General features: G+C 36.7%; 3 protein-coding genes across 3 annotated transcripts; 2 read left to right on the top strand and 1 right to left on the bottom strand.

The window, feature by feature from the left end:
- Positions 1-2,873: 2,873 nt before the first annotated feature.
- On the top strand, positions 2,874-3,395 carry LOC6048140 (chymotrypsin inhibitor). Its single transcript, XM_001865068.2, has 2 exons — positions 2,874-2,962; positions 3,046-3,395. Exons 1-2 carry the CDS (start codon positions 2,893-2,895, stop codon positions 3,234-3,236), a joined length of 261 nt encoding a protein of 86 aa, XP_001865103.1. The 5' UTR covers positions 2,874-2,892; the 3' UTR covers positions 3,237-3,395.
- Positions 3,396-13,090: 9,695 nt separating this feature from the next.
- On the bottom strand, positions 13,091-14,589 carry LOC6048141. Its single transcript, XM_001865069.2, has 3 exons — positions 14,310-14,589; positions 13,680-14,242; positions 13,091-13,614 (listed from the first exon to the last, which is right to left on the bottom strand). Exons 1-3 carry the CDS (start codon positions 14,467-14,469, stop codon positions 13,474-13,476), a joined length of 864 nt encoding a protein of 287 aa, XP_001865104.2. The 5' UTR covers positions 14,470-14,589; the 3' UTR covers positions 13,091-13,473.
- Positions 14,590-17,316: 2,727 nt separating this feature from the next.
- On the top strand, positions 17,317-19,194 carry LOC6048142 (isovaleryl-CoA dehydrogenase, mitochondrial). Its single transcript, XM_001865070.2, has 3 exons — positions 17,317-17,738; positions 17,810-17,889; positions 17,952-19,194. Exons 1-3 carry the CDS (start codon positions 17,592-17,594, stop codon positions 18,994-18,996), a joined length of 1,272 nt encoding a protein of 423 aa, XP_001865105.1. The 5' UTR covers positions 17,317-17,591; the 3' UTR covers positions 18,997-19,194.
- The last annotated feature ends 3,881 nt before the right edge of the window (positions 19,195-23,075 follow it).

Below are 23,075 nucleotides of genomic sequence, written 5' to 3'. Positions count from 1 at the left end.
TCTAAAAATATATATTTTCGCACTACAACTACATTATTTTATTTTTTGAAAAAATAAACCAACACGTTTCACTTCAACTCGTTCAACCGACGACCCCCAGCCCGAGCAGTCCTTCCTCAGTTTTGCAATCGGCCAACAGAACACACTTTCCGGTGCGCGCCTTCAGAAATCCACCCTTGCAAACGCAGACAGGAGTCCGCAGGCAAATGGTCGGACAACGACCGCTCAACAGTCCTGACCCCACCAACCCACGACCCTGGTCGGGAGTTTCCGGCTTCGGGCAGCGTGCGATACAAACGGAATGGCACTGGGACTCTTCTTCGTTCTCGCCGCAAGTAACTAGAGTGAGGAAATTAGAGACATTTAGTTGAAAAAAAAAACTAATAAAATGTTAAGCTTTGACTTACTGCCAAGGATGGCCTCGACATTGAATAAAACTACAAAAACGGCCACAACAAGTGCAAACTTCATGGTGGTAGCGGTAATCTGATGAAGAAGCGGAGTAATTGCAAGCTTTAAATACTAGCTTGCAACAAAAGACTAGCCACGATGAGACTCTCTGCATGGCTTGATGTAGATCACGCACATTTCAGGGCGTACAAGAATGTAATACCTGCGTTTTAATGAAGATGTTGATAACGAGATCGTTGAGAAAGAAACGCTTTGTATTATACATAGAATCCATTTTTTTTATTTTCTTATGTTAAACAGCAAAATTAAATTCAACATTAAAATTATATTATGATTCCAATATTAGTCAAATTTAAGTAATTGAGCAATTCTCTGATATTTCGGTCATGCGATTTGTTTTATTTTTTTATCCGCCTGAAACTATGTTGGTGCCTTCGGTATGCCCAAAGAAGCTATTTTGCATCATTAGTTTGTCCATATAATTTTCCATACAAATTTGGCAGCTGTCCATACAAAAATGATATGTGAAAATTCTAAAATATGTATATTTTGAAGGAATTTTTTGATCGATTTGGTGTCCTCGGCAAAGTTGTAGGTATGGATATGGACAACACTGAAAAAAAATGATACACGGTAAAAAAATGTGGTGATTTTTTATTTAACTTTTTGTCACTAAAATTTGATTTGCAAAAAAACACTATTTTTAATTTTTTAGTGAAATTTTCCGATCTTTTCGAAAAAAATATTTTCAAAACATTTAAATCAAGACTAACATATCAAAAGGGCGTAATATTGAATGTTTGGTCTTTTTAGAATGTTAGTATTGATTAAACATTTTTGAAAATATTTTTTTCGAAAAGATCGAAAAATTTCACGAATGTTTCATATTTTAAGATTGTAAATCGGACCATTTGTTGCTGAGATATCGACATTAGAAAATGTTGGGTTGTTTGGGTGAGACTTAGAAAACATCAATTTTCTTATTTTTTAACCTTTGCCGAAAAAGCAAAATATAGAGAATTTTCTCAGCTTTTCAAAAATATTTTTTTCAAAAGTGGGCAAACATGGGCACTATTTTAAAAAAATCAATAACTACGATTATTTTGAAAAAAGTCACATCAAAATGGCTATAACTTGAAAACGGTGCCTTTTATCAAAATTTCACAAAAGTACTTTTTGATTGCAAACTCAATTTTACATCAAAAAATGAAATTGAAAAATTTTTGCGACCATTATTTCGATTTTTTGAAAAAAGTTGCATTGATTAAAAAAATCATAACTCGGTCAAAGATTTTTTGCCCATTCTGGAAATTTCTGAAAAGTTTGCATTTGATGTCCTCTAAAACATATCAAAAAATAAAAAAAATAAAAATAGTGTTTTTTTGAAAATCAAGTTTTAGTGACAAAAGTTAAATAAAAAATCACCAAACATTTTTTTACCGTGTATCATTTTTTTCAGTGTAGTCCATATCCATACCTACAACTTTGCCGAAGACATCAAATCGATCAAAAAATTCCTTCAAAAGATACAGATTTTTGAATTTTCACATATTATTTTTGTATGGACAGCTGCCAAATTTATATGGAAAATTATATGGACAAACTAATGATGCAAAATGGCTTCTTTGGGCATACCGAAGGCACCAAAAAAGTTTCGGCCGGATTAAATTTACAAAAATTAAAATTAAAGAAAAAAGACCGATTCCGTAGAGAACTGCTCATGTAAAAATTTAAAAATCTGTATCTTTTGAAGGAATTTTTTGATCGATTTGGTGTCTTCGGCAAAGTTGTAGATATAAATAAGGACTACACTGAAAAAAAAAAACGATACAAGGTAAAATTTCTTGATGACTAAAACTTGACTTTTTGTCACTAAAACATAATTTGCAAAAAAAAAACTCTATTTTTCTGATATGATTTAGGCGACATCAAATACCAGCTTTTCAGAAATTTCCAGAATAGGCAAAAATCTTTGACTGAGTTATAAATATTTGTATCAATACTGATTTAAAAAAATCGAAATATTGGTAGCAAAAATTTTTCAACTTCATTTTTCGATGTTAAATTGAATTTTCAATCAAAAAGTTCTTTAGTTAAATTTTGATAAAATGCACCGTTTTCAAGTTAAAACAATTTTAGGTAACTTTTTAAAAAATAGTCGCAGTTATTAATTTCTTTTAAATTAGTTCCCATATTTGAAAAAAAATATTGAAATTCTGGGAAATTACAATTTGTCATTCCAGAAAGTAAACACTATTACGAGAGCTATTTTGTCAGAAAATTGTCCTGCTTGAATTAAACATTATTTGCCATTAGTTTGTCTGACAGCTGCTAATAATTAATGAGACTTACCTACTTACCTAAGATCTGAAAACTATTTCAACAGTTGTATAACAAAATTTAATCCACTAATAGTGTGCAGCGACTATATATATAAGACTTACAGTTCCAAAGAAGATTCGGAGACGGTTTGCTCAAAAAATGAAGAAGCTCATCATATTGTTCGTGGCAGCCTCGATCATCTGCATCGAATCAATCCCGTATGAGCACTGTGAGTTTTGCTTTAGAATAAAACGATTTTTTTCAATGAAAAACTTTTACTAAAGATAGCTCCTAAATCATATGTTTTTAAAGCTTGCGGAGAAAACGCGAATTATCACGGATGCGCCAGTGCATGCTCGATAGCAACCTGTACCAACCCAAATCCGGCACGTTCTCTGCACAGTCCGTGCATTATGGTCTGCGTCCCCTGCGTCTGTAAATCGGGATTCCTAAGGAACCACCAAGGAAAGTGTGTACAACCAACGGACTGCGAGAAAGTTTAATGTTTATTTAAGCAAAAACAATTGAAATTCAATGGACAAACAAAAATGTCGTCTGAATATCTGAAACATGTTTAAAATTGTTAATAGTTGCTAGTCAGTTCTAAGTAATCAATAAAGCGCAACACACAAGAAGATGCCGTGGAGAATTTCCCTTACTCTGTTGAAAAAGTCGAACATCATGGTGTGCGGTGGAAATGGGAGCGGCCGGCTATGAACGGTTGTCATGGTGTATGAATTTAATTCAGGTGGAGTAATCTAATCAACTGATTCAGTGGAGTTAGTTCTACTCCCAACCTATAATTTCTAGGCAACTTCAACCTGGATGATCATCGCATAAACATGACGAAGTCTAGCATAAAATTTGCTAATTTCACCGTCTCTTAACGTAGCGTAGTTTTAAGTTTTTCATTTTAGAAAAATATTTATTTTTTACAATTCCATTTAAACCATATAAAACAGAGTGGAAGACAGAGTTAGAAGTTTATCAGTGTTGAGAACAAATGATAAAGAATGCATAAATGTCGAACAATGATCCTCATCACATTCAAGACATTATCGTGACAAAATGATATATTGTTACTTTCAGTCTAGTTTGTGCCCGTTGCTTCTACTGCCAAGACCATTTACGATGAATTGCTTTGGTTGGATTCTTTGTCTAGTTTTGCTCGTGAGTTCAACTCTCTGCGAGGATACCAGCTCAGGTTTGCGTTCCACGTTAGATTAAGGGTTTGAATTTAACTAAAAAACAAAACTTTCAATAGTTTTCTGTCACCGCCCAAACGAACAGTGGAAAAACTGCGCCTCGTCGTGTCAACCAACGTGCAGCACCAATCCCAAAACGGACCAGCTTTTTCGACAGTGCTTCCGGCTTTGTATTCCCCGGTGTGTCTGCAGGGAGGGCTATGTACGCAACCTGGCCTACAACTGTGTCCTTCCGAAGGATTGTATCGTCCGTCAACTGTCCGTAGATAAAAGTTTGAAATGATTCCAAAATCTTAAAGGGTGATTATGACATAACCAGCAATAAATAACTTGTAAAATAGAAGTCGAAAATCCTCGTTAACACTGGAACGCCCAACGCATGTCAAACTTACACGGACGCCCAAGCCCCCCAAAAAAGGTGGAACGGTAACTTCAACTCGCTGGTTCTCGGGCATTACTCAACCAATCGGAACGATTCTTGTTTCCAGTGATTTGTAAGAATGTCTAGATCAGGGGTGCCCAAAGTGTTTGAATGGCGGGCCAAATTTGAAGCTCACATGAGCCTTCGGGCCAAACATGAAAATTTATTTATTTGAATAAAATAAACGATCTTTAGGGAACATTCATCTGACAATTGAAGTTTTTAAAATTTCATGTATTTTTTTACGTTTTCTTCATTTCAATATCATAGAACAAAAATTGTAATTTTTTCTACAGTTTTGTTCAAAAAAGCTTTCAATCATGGTTCAAATTTATTGAAATCAATAAATTATTATTTAATTGCTTTTCCTTGCTTTTTTAGTAAAGTGTAACTTTAATTATATCGTTTCAAATGGATTTCTAAACAATTATTCATCATATTTCAATATACTTCAGCATAAATAAACTTGAATGAATTCTGGTCTGTCTGAATCAGATGTTAGTCACCTAAATTCGTAATTCACAGTTACAGTTTCCTACTTCAATCAAGTTCCAGAAATTTAGAAGAAATTACAATTGCTACAGATCGACGTCGTCGTGCTATCTTGTCGCACCCGCCATTTTGACGTTCCGAGAAAAACGCGTTTTAATGTTTGACCTTGAATATTCAAAAACGAAAGCACGCAATGTAAACAATAACAAACACGTTTTGTTTGGCTCACCATTCTGTGCATTGTCCCAAAGTTTGGTTGAAGTTGGTTGCTGGAGTCCCGAGTTATAATTACAAATGTTTACGGTAGTCTAGCTTGTACGTGCGACAAACGCATCCTGACTTTTCTGGCCTGAAATCCCTTTGGCCTTTTGTCGCACTTACATCAATTTTCATGGAATGACAAGATAGCACGACAAGATTGAAACTACTTTCATATGTAAAGTGACAAAAATGCACGGAGTTTTTTCGGTTTTTGTTGAATATCTCAGGATTGAAATCGAATTTTGGGGATCTGTGAAGGTCAAAAGGTGAGGCGTTGTGAGCTGCACAAAATGGCGTCCTTAACTCAATTTGGCCCAAAATGCACGTACGACAAGTTAGCACGATGGCGACGAGATTCAAACTCTTATTAAGATAGATTTTTCTACAAGATATTAATTTCGTATCATTGGGACTTAAGAATATATACCGTCATCTGGGGCGAATCGGGACTACAGTCTGAATAGGGGCAGCATTTTTCAGAGCATTTAACGCTTTTACAGATGTACACATTTTGTTGGTCTGAGTCTGTTCTAGAGGTGGGCAAAAAAGAGCGAACCGCTCAAAGAGCCGGTTCACTGAAAAGAGCGAACGAACCGTGGCTCACAAAAAAAGAACCGCGGTTCTTTTTTAAACTCCGGTCTTTTGAAAGAACCGTTTCAATATGGCATGATTTTTGTTATGAATTTAATTTATTGAATTTCCAAAAAATGTAGTATTAAATTTGTTTTTGGGAATTGAAAATTCAATACCGGAATACAAATTATAGCATTTCAAATAGCATAATTTGTCAAATATTACCAAAAATCTACTGAATATTTGTGAGATTTTGGAAAAAAAAATTATTCATTTTGTCCGATTAAACTTTAGCGTTTATAAAATTTATCTATTAAATTAGAATGTAGAGAAGAGTTCACAGAATATTTTCTCCAAATAAAATCGCACGATTCTTGAAAAAATCTTTTTCATCCAAATTTTGAAAATGAACGAAAGAGCCGTTCAAAAGAGCGGCTCTTTTTAATGAGCGAACGAAAAAGAGCGGCTCCTAAAAAAGAGCGGTTTTGCCCACCTCTAGTCTGTTCTAATCGAAACCAATCAGAAAAATCCAAATATTGTGCTCCAACATGGTTAAAACTGCTGTCTCAATTCGCCCCATGTGTTCCGATGGTAAATAATTAGTTTTGTTACCAAAAAATAAAATTTTCACAAAAAAGCTTAAACTAAACCCTGATTGTAGGAATTATAAAATCACTTATCAAATTGGTCAAAGGACCATTTTCTATGATCACTCAAAATGGGTCCGCGGGCCACAAAAAATCACCTCGCGGGCCACATTTGGCCCGCGGGCCATACTTTGAAGTGGCTTCGTGGGCGTCCAGAACCATTTCCAGGAACGAAGTATCCGCATTCGGGCAGTAAAATCTGCTCGATGGAACGCCCTGATCTGGGGGACCCGGATGCTCCGGGCGGGGATGACTTCATGGGCGTCCAGGACCGAGGTGTCCGCATCCGGATGGATGGGAGCGGCATTTCTTCTTCTGCTGGTCGGAATCGCTTCTTCAGCGAAAGTGGGTTCCGAGGAGGTGCTTTCCTTGGTCGTGGCTGGTCGCAGGTGCTAAAGTGCCTAATAGAAAGTGGGGACACGAGAAACTGAGAAACCAGCGATTTTCTGTCAAAAAATTGAGCACCTCCAAGATCTTACACACGAGGTGTTTACAATCTCCTCTTTGTCCATAGGATTTGTCAAAAAATGAACACCTTCCATTTAAACGCTTGGTAGAATTTGAGTGACCAACTGTGAGTGGCATTGCATTTTGAGTGCCTTGTCCCCACTTTCTATTAGGCACTTCAAAAATCGCTGGGTTCTCAGTATCTCGTGTCCCCACTTCTATTAGGCACTTCAGGCGAGACTATTGATCTTTCTTTCGGCGGCATTTATCCGTTCGTTGATGCCTTTTAAACTCAGAATCCCGAACAAATGTTTGATTGCAAGTTTCACATTTAAAATTATGTGGCTCGTGAGTTTTGACGTGCTTCGTGTATTCATCTCTGTCTTTGAAATTCATGCCACATTTTTCGCACTTGTTAATAGTAACAATCCCCATGTGTTTCACTTTGCAGTGAGACAACACACAAAGTTTTGTCGTGTACTTCGCTGAACATAGTTTGCAGTGAAACATTCTTTTATCGTTTTCATATTTTACTTCAAACATCGCTGCTGACTCCGCATTGGCGAGTCGTCGAACCTTTGAGACGAGAGCCAGCGGTTCTTCTTCGAAGGGTTTTTCTTCCAGCAGTTCTTCTTCCAGCGCTGCCGTTCCATCTCCCAGATCTTCTTCCTTGGTTCCATCTTCTTGCGGTTGGGCCGGAACTTTAACCAGAGTCCTGCGAGAGACGGTGCTGCCACCGCCGACTGGTCGACGAACTCCTTGACGAGCGGCGCGACGGTTTACTTCTTCTTGTCGTTGAAGTCGAGCGCTGCCGTTCCATCTCCCAGATCTTCTTCCTCCGTTCCACCGGCGGCTGGTCGACGAACTCCTTGACGAGCGGCGCGGTGAGCAGTAACTATAAAGAGCGGTTCCTCCGGTTGGTCCGGATCTCCTCCCGATGGCTTCACAAACGGTTCTTCTTCCAGCGCTGCCGTTCCATCTCCCAGATCTTGTCCCTCCGTTCCACCGGCGGCTGGTCGACGAACTCCTTGACGAGCGGCGCGGTGAGCAGTAACCATAACGAGCGGTTCCTCCGGTTGGTCCGGATCTCCTCCCGATGGCTTCACAACCGGTTCTTCTTCCAGCGCTGCCGTTCCATCTCCCAGATCTTCTTCCTCCGTTCCACCGGCGGCTGGTCGACGAACTCCTTGACGAGCGGCGCGATGAGCAGTTACCATAAAGAGCGGTTCCTCCGGTTGGTCCGGATCTCCTCCCGATGGCTTCACAACCGGTTCTTCTTCCAGCGCTGCCGTTCCATCTCCCAGATCTTCTTCCTCCGTTCCATCTTCTTGCGGATCTATAATCGGTTCCAGTGGTTCCTCCGGTTGGGCCGAATCTCCTTCCAAGAAAATGATTTCGTCGGAACCCATCTCTTCAGATTTTGGTGTAAGTGTATTCTCGACAATTCTCATGTCCGTGAAGATTCTTTTAATTTGCGATTCCATCGGTACTGTGAACGTTGATATCACCTTCGTGGCTGTAACATCCTCATCTTTTATGTTTAGTTGTATGCTTTGCAATTTTCCTTCAACGTAGGTTAGCTCGCAATCTACAAGCTCTCGTTCCTGACGTCCCTTTCTGTGGTTTGACACGTGCTTTGCCATAGCTCTGTAGTTATTTATTAAGCCGGTTTTACCACAACACGTACATTGAAGGCAGTTGGCAGCTTTGTTCAGGATAACCCTGGTGCAATCTCTGTTCTTTTTATTATGAATTTTCAAGGCTGTTGAATTCCCAAACGGAATCCCGCAAATCTTGCAGATGTACATCTCACACTCTTCGATGTTGTGCTTGCTCATATCCTCGATATCACCCGTAAACATGCATTTCCTGCATTGAATGAATTCATTTCCAACCGTAATGAAAGCGTTCAGGTTCAATTTTCTTCTGTCAACCCGGCCAACATCACCTTTCTTGTTCTTAACGACCTGCCATGACGAGTTGTTGTCGGTATGATTGCTCAACAGCTCTACCACTTCCCCGCAATTTACAGACAACTCTTTTGGATATTTTGCGCAGTTTGGTGCATTCATGATGCCAAATTCCTGTGAATTTGTAGTATAAATTAGTTTACTGTTTTATAATGAGCAATTCTCTACGGAATCGGTCTTTTTTCTTCAATTTTAATTTTTGTATTTTTAATCCGACTGAAACTTTTTTGGTGCCTTCGGTACGCCCAAAGAAGCCATTTTGCATCATTAGTTTGTCCATATAATTTTCCATACAATTTTGGCGGCTGTCCATACAAAAATGATGTATGAAAATTCAAAAATCTGTATCTTTTGAAGGAATTTTTGGATCGATTTGGTGTCTTCGGCAAAGTTGTAGGTATGGATACGGTACGAACTACCCTGGAAAAAATTAATACACGGTAAAAAAAATTTGGTGAGCCTTGGTTGTTAGGCCGTTAAGTCATTCTAGGTGTAGGAGTCGTCTCCATTCCATAAATACAAATATGTAACACACCAAACCAAGCCTACTCCGGTGGAATCGCTGGCGGCGGTTGGACTCGAAATATGAAGGTCGTCAGTTCAAACACTGGGGTGGAAGGTTCCTTGGAGTAGAGGTTTGGGTGCTCTCCTCATTCAAGCCTTCGGACTCGTAGGTTCGAGCAGAAACTTGCAATAGAGACCACAAAAGACCCGGGGTCGTTAATGTGGATGGTTTGATTTTTTTTTTTGACGTCATGAAAAGAGGCATTCAAAATATTTTTGCGATAAGTAAAATACTTTCACAGTTAAAAACATGGTAGTAGAGCAATTCTCTACGAAATCGTTCTTATTTTTAGAATTTTGTATTTTTTGAATTTTTGATTTTTTTAATTCGTCTGAAACTTTTTTGGTGCCTTCAGTATGCCCAAACAAGCCATTTTGCATCATTAGTTTGTCCATTTAGTTTTTGGCAGCAAATGAAATATGGAAATTCAAAAATCTTTATCATTTGAAGACATTTTTTGATCGATTTTGCGTCTTCGGCAAAGTTGTAGGTATAGGGACGTGGCGTTACATCGTGCTGCCACCTGGTTTTTTAAGCGCAAGAGTGGAAAAGTGCTGAGTCATCGTCTAAAAATAGACGGCGTCCTATCTCGCCCAGCAAAATGAAGTCGATAAAGTAGTCGGTTTCGAAGAGAAAAAGTGGAAAATGTGGTCTAAAAATAGCGACGCCATCCCCCTATGGATAAGTAACACACTGAAAAAAAATGATAAATGGTTTTTTTTTTTTGCTGATTCTTAATTTCACTTTTTGTCACTGAAACATGATTTTCTTTTTTTTTATTTTTTGATGTTTTAGGGGACATCAAATGAAAACTTTTCAGAAATTTCCAGAAAAAAAATCTTTGTTTGAGTTATGAATTTTTGAATCAATACTAATTTCAAAAAATATCAAAATATTGATCGCAAAAATTATTTAACTTCATTTTTCGATGTTAAATTGAGTTTGCAATCAAAAAGTACATTAGTGAAATTTTCATAAAGTGCACCGTTTTTAAGTTAAAGAAATTTTTAGGGTAACTTTTTAAAAATATTTGCAGTTATTAATTTTTCAAAATTAGTTTGCCCACCATTGAAAATTTTTTTTTGAAAAGCTGAGAAAATTCTCTATATTTTGCTTTATTGAACTTTGTTAATGCGACCCATAGTTGCTGAGATATTGCTATGCAAAGGCTAAAAAGCAGGAAAATTGATGTTTTCTAAGTCTCACCCAAACAACCCACCATTTTCTAATGTCGATATCTCAGCAACTATAGGTCCGATTAACAATGTTAAAACATGAAACATTCGTGAAATTTTCCGATCTTTTCGAAAACAATACCTTATTTTAAATCAAGACTAACATTTCAAAAGGGCGTAATATTGAATGTTTGTCCCTGTCTCTGATTCTTGTATGGAGAAATAAATCACACAACTCGATTTTGTTTGGACACACTGAATCATTGGAATCAATCATGCTTAATTAAAAAGAAAAGTTGCTTTAGAATAAAATTAATATTAACTAGGAGCTTTCATAACTCGATATTTTCCTTAAAATAAAATAAAGATATTTTTTCCCTGAAACAAAACTTTTTACTTTTTTATTAAATAATTTTGATTTTATTTATATTTAAAGGCGCTTCAATCCTTCAAGCATATTTATTCTGGATGCAATTAATTGCACTGCAATTCCATAATGTAGAATACATATGTTTTACTAAGTTTCATTTTTTTTGAGAGTTTTTTTTTTACTTTCTGTACCATTTCAATAAATTGTTATACTCTTAGACATTAAACATTTTTCCGTGTATTTATTTTTTCTCAATAGTCTTCAAGAATACCTACAGCTTTGCCGAAGACACTAAATTGATCAGAAAATTCACTCAAAAGTTACAACTGTTTGAATATTTACGTACCATTTTGTATGGGTGAACCAATGACACAAAATAGCTTCATTGGTCAGAGGGAAGGCCCCCACAAAGTTTGAGCCAAATCAAAAAATACAAATAAAATCCATTTCCGGTTTGGGTAGAGAATTTCTCACTTAAAAAAAATAAATGGCCTTTTTATGTTTATTTATTTTTTATCTCAATCTTTCTAAATTATTTGAATTTAAATATGGAATTTTAGAATTTTCGATTTTCTTACTTTCACCAATCCTTAAATTTATTTTATTTTTTTATTGCAAGCATTTGAAAATTAGAAAAAAAATATATTCTTGAATTTTAATTTCAAATTCTTCGAATATTTTATTATTGAATTTTGTAACAGTTTTTTTCATTACATTTTTTTCATTCCTGAAGATTTAAATTAGTTATGACTAACTACTTGAAAATTTATTTTAAAATTTTATTTTAAAATTTTAGATACATAAAAATTAAATACAGTGCCATCCAATTTTTAGCAACACGACTTTTTTTTTATTTTTGAATTTGTAGATTCAAATTGAGATTGAATACTTAAATTTTTGAGCCTAAAAAATTTAGTATTTTCAATATTTTTTTCAGAAATTAAGGTCGTACAGGGAGTCTTACACCTTTGGGACAATGACGTCAATGATGGTTCTAAATTCAAAGTACAGAAATAATAAATTGTGATGAAAAAATTGTCACTACAAGTAATACGCTCCTACAAACAACACAAAGAAACCCGTTTTTTGATTGATACATTCTGAATCAAGATTTGAATATTTTCTAAAACAAAGATGGCCGCCAAATGGCCGATCGAGAATGATGCCTTTCAGAGCTTTAAGAAATTTAAAAATGCATTTTTTTATTTCTATATTTATAATAGGATTTATTCTAGGACGATTCCCAACCCGTGCACGACTTTTAAAAAGATTTCTGAGTACAGTCCAGACTCGATTATCCGATGTTTCAATTATCCGATGTTTCGATTATCCGAAGTTCGATTATCCTAAACCTGATACTTCGGATAATCGAATCATGAGCAAAACTAAATTCTATCGCATTACTATTTAACTTTTACACGCAGAAAAATAAGGCATTTTTGAATCAACAAAACGTTTTGTTGATTTGAAAATCATTATTTTTGTTGAATCAACGCTAAACGTCAAAGCAGCTTTTTCGAAACAACAAAAGACTTTTGTGGAATTGAGAAAATCAAGGTTTGTTTCAACGCAAAATCTGCGTTGATTATATTCGACAAACATTTTGTTGATTCAAACCTCGTACAGGCTGATTCTAGAAAACATTTTTCTGCGTGTGTTTGATTTCGGCGACCCCATTTTAGTCAAATTTGAATGGTTGAATGCCTATTTAATTACAACATGCACCTTTTCAATATTTCATCACCGCCATATTGGCCGCCATCTTGGATTTAAAATTTCTTAATCACCTTAGAGTAGTTTAGGGGTCATACTTAAGCTCAACAATCAAACATAAGACAGCGAAAAAAATTTTTTTTTCTTGATTCGATTATCCGAAGTGAATTTTTTGGGAGGCCTTCGGATAATCGAGTCTGGACTGTATCCAGGTTTTTAAGCGAAGATGGCGTTCGAATGTTGAACGTCCGATATGTCAAAATCGCGCAGTAGCACCAACATTAGACAAAAAATGTGGCTGTCATGCCATGGCACACTTTTTCGCAATGTTGGTACCACTGCGCGATTTTGACATTTCGGGCGTTCAACATTCGAACGCCATCTTCACTTAAAAAGCTGGATAGCGTTTTTCGTTCTTTTGTAAGAAAGGCAAAATAAAAATAATGCACTGAATTGCAAAATATCAGATCATTTGCAAATCAGAGATCATTTGCAACAGTGATTTTTCTCAGATTTTTGAAAAGAAATTTATTTACTCTTATGTCCATCAACCAGTGAAACAGAATCCATTTCAAATGCACGTTAAAACAATATATTTTCTTTAATAAAACTCACACTGCTGCGCTGCGCCGGGTTGAAACATAAAACCTGATAAATCTATTTCTCTACCTAATACAAATGGTTTTAAAAACTGAGCACACAAACACACATTGCACAAAAAAAACTCGAGCCTCTCTTGCCAGTAAACGTAATGCACGCCCCTGACTAACCTTACACAGTAAGTAACAAAATATGCTTTCGTGAACAACGGCGACAACGATTACGACGACGACAACCACTGACTGACTATTACGACGACTATATTACATTACACCTTTTGCGAGGAGGTTGGACACCGTTCCTACGTTAGAAAGGGCGACGACGATGCCATGCCACTGCCGATGGCGAGTGCCTTCTTGCTAATCTTCTGGTTGATGAACCGCGAGTACAGTGATCCACCCGGGTTGCGGCGCGTCGGTCCGCGTGGAATGTGGTAGGTTGTCTAAAAATGACGAAGGTTTGAATGATTTTCTTTTGGGTGGGTTTTTTTTTTTTTTTTTGGTTTACCTTGTTCTCGTGCGGAAACAGCATCGTGATGCACCGCGAATAGTTCTCCAGCTGCATCGCGGTGATCTTGGCGTCGTGAGCCATGTGGTAATCTATGATGATGGCCGTCAGCTGACTCTGGAAGGACTTTTCCAGGGTGGCCAACTCGGCGGAATGTAGAATCATGCGACCAACGCTACAGCTGGCTAGAATGTCCCGCAGAACTTCGGTAGTCATTGGCCAGCTGAACTGCTTGTAGTCGATGTTTGGTGGCACTTTGTTTGGTTTGACGACCAGCTCGGGCGTCGTGGCCGGTGTCACAACTCCCAGCTGGTCCACCGGACCGTGGAACTGACCCCGGGAACACTTGGGACCGGTTCCATTGCACCCGTTGCCATCGTGTTCACCGGAACGCTTCCTGAACGCCATCACTCGGAGACTCCTCATCGGCAGACCCAGCTCGATTCGCCACAGCATCAACGCTTCCCGGAAGTGAACCTTTGGCCCCAGTGGGCGATTCTCGAACAGCACGTCCACGTCCTCGAAGCGCATCTTCTTCAGACATTCAACGTCGATCTGTTGAGCTAAAAAATCCAAAAATCAAAACTTAAAGTCCACCCCAAAAAAGCAAAATCCTTCCAAAAAAAATACCTTCCAGCAGTGTCACCGTGTCCTCGGACAACCCCAGCCGGTTCAAGCACAGTCCCCTCAAGTCACCATCCTGGCCGGTGATTCCGTTCAGCAGCTCGGCGTCCTCGACGGCGTAGAACGGTTCGCTTTTGATGATCAAATGGTCCAGCTTTTCGACCATGATATCAAAAACAAAGATTTCACCCTCCACAAGAATTGGGCGACCGAATGACTACAACAGTTACGCGCCTATGTATCTGCTACTGAATGAAACACTGTTGTGGCACTGACACATAAAGGCTGGGCTGACCTCTGAGCTGGGAGTATAAACCAGAGAGAGAGGGAGAGAGCGCGCGCAATCGCCAGAGAGAGAGCGTGTAAAACTGCCGTAGCAACCACCTGGTCAGCATTAGAAGGCTGGAGAGGGTCGCGCGAATGAACAGTTATTGGTGGAGGGTTAAAGAGGAAACGAATATAAACAAGACTTGCCTATCAATGTGATGGTGGCAAGCTTGAATGAGCATTGAGAACAGCGAGGTAGGATCGATTTCGTCAATGGTTACGGTGTATTGGAGTTTTAATGATAGAAGTTTTAAATTTCATTTTAAATTTGAAATCTAAGCACCAAGTTTGAATGAATGAAAAAAATCATTTGAAAAGTTTCAATTGTTACATTATTTATCTCGTGTTTAGAAGTCATTGAACAACTTTTGTTCTACTAAAACCTATACTTCTATTGTTTCATGGTTTTCGTCAATCTTTTATAGTATCCTTAAAGTATGCCGATTTTACAACCCCCATCCACCTTTTCTTTTTTTTTTTTTGCATTTGTCATATAAACTTTAGTCAAAACAAAATGTGTCAAAACTCAATCTTGAACACTTACGGTAAATTGTTTTACCAGACGTACTCTTTTAAGAGTACTCTTCTTTTTTCAAAAACTAGCCTTGTGAAGTCGTTTTTTAGTCAACTTCTTTTTTTTTATTCGATCTACTATTCTTATCCCAATCCCAAAAAAAAAGTAAAACAATATGATTTATGTTTATTTATTTTTTTATCAAAAAGAAAAAAAAGAATCAATTCCCAAAATCCTTAATTAATTTCATGAATTCGAGAACGAAGAAAATTATTATTGCTTTTTAACTATAAACTAAAATAAACATTTGAGCAACTCTCTACGAAATCGGCCGATTTCGACCATTTTTTTGTATTTTTTTATTTGGCTCAAACTTTGTGGGGGCCTTCCCTATGACCAAATAAGCTATTTTGTGTCATTGGTTCACCCATACAAGTCTCCATACAATTTTGGCTGCTGTCCGTACAAAAATGGTATGTAAATATTCAAACAACTGTAACTTTTGAGTGAATTTTTTGATCAATTTGGTGTCTTCGGCAAAGTTGTAGATATTGTTGAGGATTTTTGAGAAAAAATTGGTACACGGAAAAAAAAATTTGCAAATTTTTAATCAACTTTTTTTTCACTAAAACTCAATTTTCCAAAATAAGTATTTTTTGATTTTCGAGATTTTTTAATATGTTTTAGGGGACAAAAATCTGCAACTTTTGAGCAATAGAGAAAAATGGTCAAAAAATCTGCCGCCGAGTTATGAATTTTTAAAAAAATAGTGATTTTTGGAAAAAAAATCGAAGTTTTTAATGTTTTAATGCAAAATTGAATTTGCAATCGAAAAGGACTTTACAGATTTTTTGATAAAGGGCTCCGTTTTCAAGATATAGCCACCGAAAGTTTAATTTTAGCGAAATTTTTGCAGTTTTTCAATTTTTAAAAATAGTGACCATGAGTGACCATTTCTAAAAATATTTTTTAGGAAGTTCAGAAAATTTGCTATAAAATTGTCAAAGAGACATTGAAGATTGGACCTCGGGTTGTTGAGATAGAGCCGCTTTTAGAAAAAAAAAAAAAACACGAAAATTGAAGTTTCCTAAGTCTCACCAAAACAACCCACCATTTTCTAATAACGATATATCAGCAACCAATGGTTCGATTTTCAATGTTAATACATGAAACATTCGTGAAATTTTTCGATCTTTTCGAAAAAAATGTTTTGAAAATTTTAAAATCAAGACTAACATTTTAAAAGGGCCAAACATTGAATATTACGCCAATTTAAAATGCTAGTCTTGATTTTTTTTTGAATTTAGGTTTTTCTAAAGAAATTATAAATTTCAGAAATTGAATGAAAGATTTCATTCATATTTTGATTTAAAATTGAGGAAATATTCATGAAATAAAATTAAAATCATAAGCAATCTCAATTTTGAACAAATCTAACTACCAAACCCCTAAATTTTTATAATTTTCTTATTATTTCTGTTCCATGCATTCTTCTATTTAAAAAAATGATTTAAGGTCGTTTTCCTAAATTGACCGAGCCACGTAGCCCAGTGCTAACGCTTCCGCCTCGTAAGCGGTAGATCGGGGTTCAAATCCCGGCTCGGACCAACACAACTGGTGATCTTTTCTCTTCTGGAATCGATTGCTTAGTAAAGGGAAGGTAGTGTATCGTCACAAACTGGACCTTATCACGACACCTTAGGGAGGCGACCTATGGAATATTAGCATTAACCTTAACATGTTAACATTTTGTTGAGAATGCAACTGCCACTGAATCCGCTTTGTAAATGCCGGCCCCGATACTCTTCAAGGGTGTTCCCCTCAGGAACTGGGAAAGATTTACTTTTACTTTTACTTTCCTAAATAATAAAACTACTTTGAAAAAATATAAAATATTGCAAAATACGGCATATCAGTTACATTACACATTTTGACATAATCAAAGATCTCAGATCTAGAATTACATATCTAATCAAGCACATTGAGATTTGACCAAATTGTCAACAACTTTGCCCAACCAATCATCGCCAAGCCTCCAAAATTCCACTACATCCACACGTGGTGCTAAAATTAAGTCCGTTATCATCGTCATATAGACAACGCTGAACCGAAGCGAAACCACTACATCAGAACCCGATGTCCGCAAACACAAACCGGCTGAGCCAACTCAACGACCGAGTGGTCGTCGTCGTGGGACGTTCTACGCACACTGCGCTGTCTTGTAGCCACATGCGAAATATATTCATAACTTGTTATTCAAGCGTAGACCGACCTCCGAGGGACTTTGCCTTCAAGCTCTATAGTTATCACCAACTCGCGGACTTATTTTTCAGTTCAGCACTTTATCGGTGTGCTTATCAATCAAACCCTCCCTCGGGGATCGCCGATTGACGACCGCCAGAGTGTGCGTAAACCAGAGCTCCACAGTCCAGAACAGCACAGCAGAGATGTCGATTCGCAACCTGACGACCGCGGCCCGCTTCCTGGCCAAGGGACTGCTGCGGCCAAAGCTGATCGGTGGAGTCGGCGCGCGATCGCTGTCCCACTACCCGATCGATGAGACGATTTTCGGGCTGACCGAGGAACAGCAGCAGGTAAGAAGTTCTGGGTAGCGAATTGCAAGCAACAAGAGTTTCACTTTCGTTTCCAACCTCCGCTAAACCAGTTACGTCAGACGGTGTTCAATTTTGCGCAGAAGGAGCTGGCGCCGTTCGCTCAGGAGATCGACAAGCAGAATGAGTTCAAGTGAGTTCGGGTGGCCTTGAATTGAGGGGGTTCTTGAACTTGATGTATGTATGACTTTGTAGGGACCTGCGTAACTTCTGGAAGAAGATGGGTGACCTGGGGCTGTTGGGACCGACCGTCAAGCCGGAGTACGGTGGCCTCGGGGGATCGTACCTGGACCACTGCATCATCAACGAGGAACTGTCCCGTGCCAGCGGTTCGATCGCGTTGTCCTACGGTGCCCACTCGAATCTGTGCGTGAATCAGATCCACCGTAACGGAACCGAAGAGCAAAAAACCACGTACCTGCCGAAGCTGATCAGCGGTGAGCACATCGGTGCGCTGGCCATGTCCGAGCCTGGTTCCGGCAGCGATGTCGTTTCCATGAAGACCCGTGCCGACAAGAAGGGCGATTACTACGTTCTGAACGGCAGCAAGTTCTGGATCACCAACGGCCCAGACGCCGACACGTACATCATCTACGCCAAGACCGACCTGAGTGCCAAGCCCCAGCACGGCATCACGGCCTTCATCGTTGAACGGGACACACCCGGCTTCTCGCAAGGTCCCAAACTGGACAAGCTGGGCATCCGTGGCAGCGGAACCTGCGAACTGATCTTCGAGGACGCCAAAGTCCCCGCCAAAAACATCCTCGGCCAACTCAACAAGGGCGTGTACGTGCTCATGTCCGGTCTCGACTACGAGCGTCTCGTCCTGGCCGCCGGCCCCGTCGGTCTCATGCAAGCCGCTTGCGACGTTGCCTTCGAGTACGCCCACAGCCGCAAACAGTTCAACACCCGCATCGGCGAGTTCCAGCTGCTGCAAGGCAAAATGGCCGACATGTACACCACGATGAACGCCTGCCGGGCGTATCTCTACTCGGTGGCCCGGTCCTGTGACCTCGGCAAGGCCAACCCCAAAGATTGTGCCGGTGTGATCCTATACTGCGCGGAGAAGGCGACCCAGGTTGCGCTGGAAGCGATCCAGATTCTCGGTGGAAACGGGTACATCAACGACTATCCAACCGGAAGGATCATGCGCGATGCCAAGCTGTATGAAATTGGTGCTGGAACGTCCGAGATTAGACGGATGATCATCGGGCGGGCGCTGAACGCCGAGTACAAGTAGGGAGATCGTCGTGGCAGAGGACCAGTGAATCGTGATTACTCAGAAATCCGCGCAACGCGGAATCGGAACTAATGTGCATTTATTAATTGTGCCTTTCTAACGTAACTATTAAGCATGTGAATGGTAAAAGAAGCAACTTCTTTGGATTATTTTGTTTTGTAGGAATAAAGGTAACCTTTTGGTATTACAGCAAAGTAATTAAAGTGTGTGTTTTGAGTTTCATAAACCATACTAGAGGTGGGCAAAAAAAGAGCGAGTCGCTCAAAGAGCCGATTCATTAAAAAGAGCGAACGAACCATGACTCACAAATAAGAACCGCGGTTCTTTTTTAAACTCCGGTCTCGGCTCACTATGGAATATTTTTTTAACTTGTTATAAATAAAATTTATTGAATTTTCAACAAGTTGTAGTGTTAAATTTGAACTTATGAAATACTACCAAAACTCTACTAAATAGCTTAGAGATTTTGGAAAAAAAATTAAATCCTCTTGCCCTAATAAACTTCAGCGTTTATAGAACTTATCGATCAAATCAGAATAAAGAATAGAGTTAACAGAATATTTTCACTAAATAAAATATCAGCACTAGTTCAATTTTGGCGGAAATTAACACAATTTTAAAGTTAGCAGAAATTTCTCCAAAATCCTAGATTTAAGTTTGGATACCATTCAATTATTCGAACGTTTAGGTTCGAGTACAAATGTTGACATAGAGACCGCCAAGACCTATGGTTTTCAAAGGCATCTTCTCGCTTTTAGTTTTTTTTTCTAGCTAATTCCAATGTGAAATAGCTTTAAAAATCATACCATTCTTAAAAAATATCCTTTTCATCCATATTCTGAAAAAGAGCGAAAGAACCGTTCAAAAGAGCGGCTCTTTTTAATGAGCGAACGAAAATGAGCGGCTCCTAAAAAAGAGCGGTTTTGCCCACCTCTAAACCATACCATATGGATATCCATAAAATTTCATTATTCATTGAGCTCAAATAATCCATTTGGAAACATGTAATCAAAAATGGCGACCACAATGGCGGTGGAATTGGAAAACATTTTAAATACTACTGTACTGTACTTGTTCGGTAACTGGGCGTTGTTTACTGGGCTGTTTTTTGACTGGGCGCTCCATAACTGGGCTATAAGGCTTTCTAGTCAGAAATTTACCAACACATTCAAAGTATGTTTACATGACAGCTGGACGTTTGTTTGCATCAGGTTTCCTATCTCTTTCTAGCAAAAGTTTTTTGTCAGGCGACTTCTAGCTGGTTTTTTTGACTGACTGCCCGATATGTCAGCCAACATACTTCGCAGGGCTGTGACAGCTACAGCTCGATCATTGTTTGCATCAGGACACTGTGACGAGGAGTTCGTCATTTTTGAGTTAAATTATATTTTTTTCACTGGGCCTAGAAAGCCTTATAGCCCTGCAGGTAAAAAGTAGACAAATGTCAAAAAACCAAAACAAACCGAAATGACCGAGGGGTTAATGCAAAAATCATGTTCAATAAATAAAAAAAAACTTTTTTGCAATTCCGTCGTGAAACTACTTACTTTTCCTGTCATTCTTGAACGACGAAATAGCCTACTTTTCTGTACCAAAAATAACAGAATCGAATAGCAACACTTTTCAAAATAAATGCTGAAAAGTTCTACTTTTCAGCACTGAAATAGGTGAATTAATCGATTTATTGACAAAAAACATGAAAATTTGACTTAAAATTTCACTCAAAGGGTGTTTATCGGAATTGCCAAAAATGTTGTATGGAACTCGTCGCAAAACTTGATTTTTTCAGCACTCTTCGTATTTATCCAACTCGGTGAACCTCGTTGGATAAATGTACGACTCATGCTGAAAAAATCCTCTTTTTGCAACTTGTTGCATAAACTACTATTATTTAACTTCATGTAACAATTACAGAAATATGAAAAGTAATCATTGTAAATAAATTTGAGTAACTTTTATTTTTAAATTTAACCAGGAAAATATTATGCATCGGTGGTCCCCTCGTTATTTTTCGTTCAGCCCAGTTGGCGAGCAGCATTCGGTGACTGTGCTACGTTCTCAGCCCAGTTACCCAACCAGCACTGTAGATACAATAAAAGGCACGAATTTTACAGATAAAGGACCGCTTGACTCGAATTTAATATGATGATAATATTAAAAAACAAAAAAAGGCTTGAAAAACTTTAAAAACATAAAACAACGGACAATTTAAAAAACTTGAAAACCTTAAAGGCATAAAAGTATAAAATGTTGAAAGACCTGAAAAAAAATTAAAAAATCGAAAAATTTAAAAAAAACTTGAAAATCTTGAAAAACCTGAAAACCTTTAACAACTTACAAAATTAAAAACAAAACTTGAAAAAATTTAAAAACCTTAACATAAATGTAAAATATTAAAAATCCTGAAAATTTGAAAAACTTAAAACACTTGAATAACTTGAAAATCTAAACAAACTCAAAAAATAAAAAATAAACTTTCGACAACCTGAAAACTTGAAATTTAGAAAAAAAATTTGAAAACATGTTTTTTGAAGGAAATTAAAATTTAGAAAACTTCTAAACATCAAAACAAAATAAAAACTAAAAAAACAAGAAAAAAATAAAAAGCTTGAACGACTTTAAAAACTTAAAACACTTGGTTAACATGAAAATCTGAAAAAATCCTAAACTTAGAACAAAAAATAAAAAACTTCAAAAACCTGAAAACCCTGAAAACATTTAAAAACATTTAAAACCTCAAACACTTGAACAAAAAACCTTGAAAACATGAAAACTTACATAACTTTAAATTACCTGCAAAACTTGATTAAAAAAAAAACACTTGAAAACCTGAAAAACCTAAAAAAAATAAAATTCGAAAAACTTCTAAACTAAAAAAAACTAGAATTACTTGAATAACTTTAAAATAAAATAAACATAAAAACATAAAAATCTTTGAGTAACCAGAAAAAAACTTGAAAAAAATAAAAGCCTGAAATTAAAAAAAAACGTGGAAAACTTTTAAACATGATTTTTTTTAAAGTGAAAAACTTAAAAAAAAAAACCAGTTTTTTTTAAAGCTTGAAAAACTCTAAAAACTTAAAACAATCGGACAAAACCCCTTGAAAGCTTGAAAATACAAAACTTTAAATAATTTAAAAACTTGATTTTTTTTTTAAACTTGATAAACTTAAGAAAAAAATAAACTTCGAAAACTTTTAAACTAAAGAACTTGAACAAAAATTAAAACACTTAATAAACTTGAAAATTAAAAAAAACTAGAAAACTTGGAAAAGATAAAAAAAAAACTTTAAATAACCTTAAAAACTTAAAAAATAAAACATGAGAACCCGAAATTTGAAAAAAATAAAATTAAAAAACTTGATAAACTTAAGAAAAAAATAAACTTCGAAAACTTTTAAACTAAAGAACTTTAACAAAACTTAAAAAACTTAATTAACTTGAAAATTAAAAAAAAAACTAAAAACTTGGAAAAGATAAAAAACTTTAAATAATCTTAAAAACTTGAAAACAACATGAAAACCCGAAATTTGAGAAAAAAATAAAATTAAAAAACTTTTAAACTTGAAAAAATAAAAAAAAACTTGGAAAACTTGAAACACTTGAATAACTTAGGAATCCATAAAACAAATTAGAAAAAAAAACTTAGAGCAAAAAAAAAATAAAAACTTTAAGAACTTGAAAAACCTGAAAATTTTTGGAAAGCTTGAACAACTTTTGAAACTTAAAACACTTTTTTAACTTGAAAACTTCATAAAATTTAGAAAAAAATATAACTTGAAAAACTAAATTAACTTTAAAATCTAAAATAACTAGAAAACTTGGCAAACTTGAAATAGGTTACCTAAAAAACTTGAAAAAAAAACTGGAAACCCGAAATTTAAAAAAAAAACTGAAGCTTGAAAAACTCCTAAACTTGAACAAATTTAAAAAAAAAACTTGAAAAATCTGAAAATTAATTAAAAAGCTTAAACTAGTGTAAACCTGAAAAAAACTTGAAAATATAACTTGGAAAACATCAGAACCTTGAACAAAAAAAAATACTTTAAAAACTTGATTTAAAAAAAAACCTGAAAAAT

The sequence above is a fragment of the Culex quinquefasciatus genome, chromosome 3 (genome assembly GCF_015732765.1).
Source record: "Culex quinquefasciatus strain JHB chromosome 3, VPISU_Cqui_1.0_pri_paternal, whole genome shotgun sequence".
NCBI classification, from domain to species: Eukaryota; Metazoa; Arthropoda; class Insecta; order Diptera; family Culicidae; genus Culex; species Culex quinquefasciatus.
This window is presented reverse-complemented; position numbering and strand designations above follow the sequence as displayed.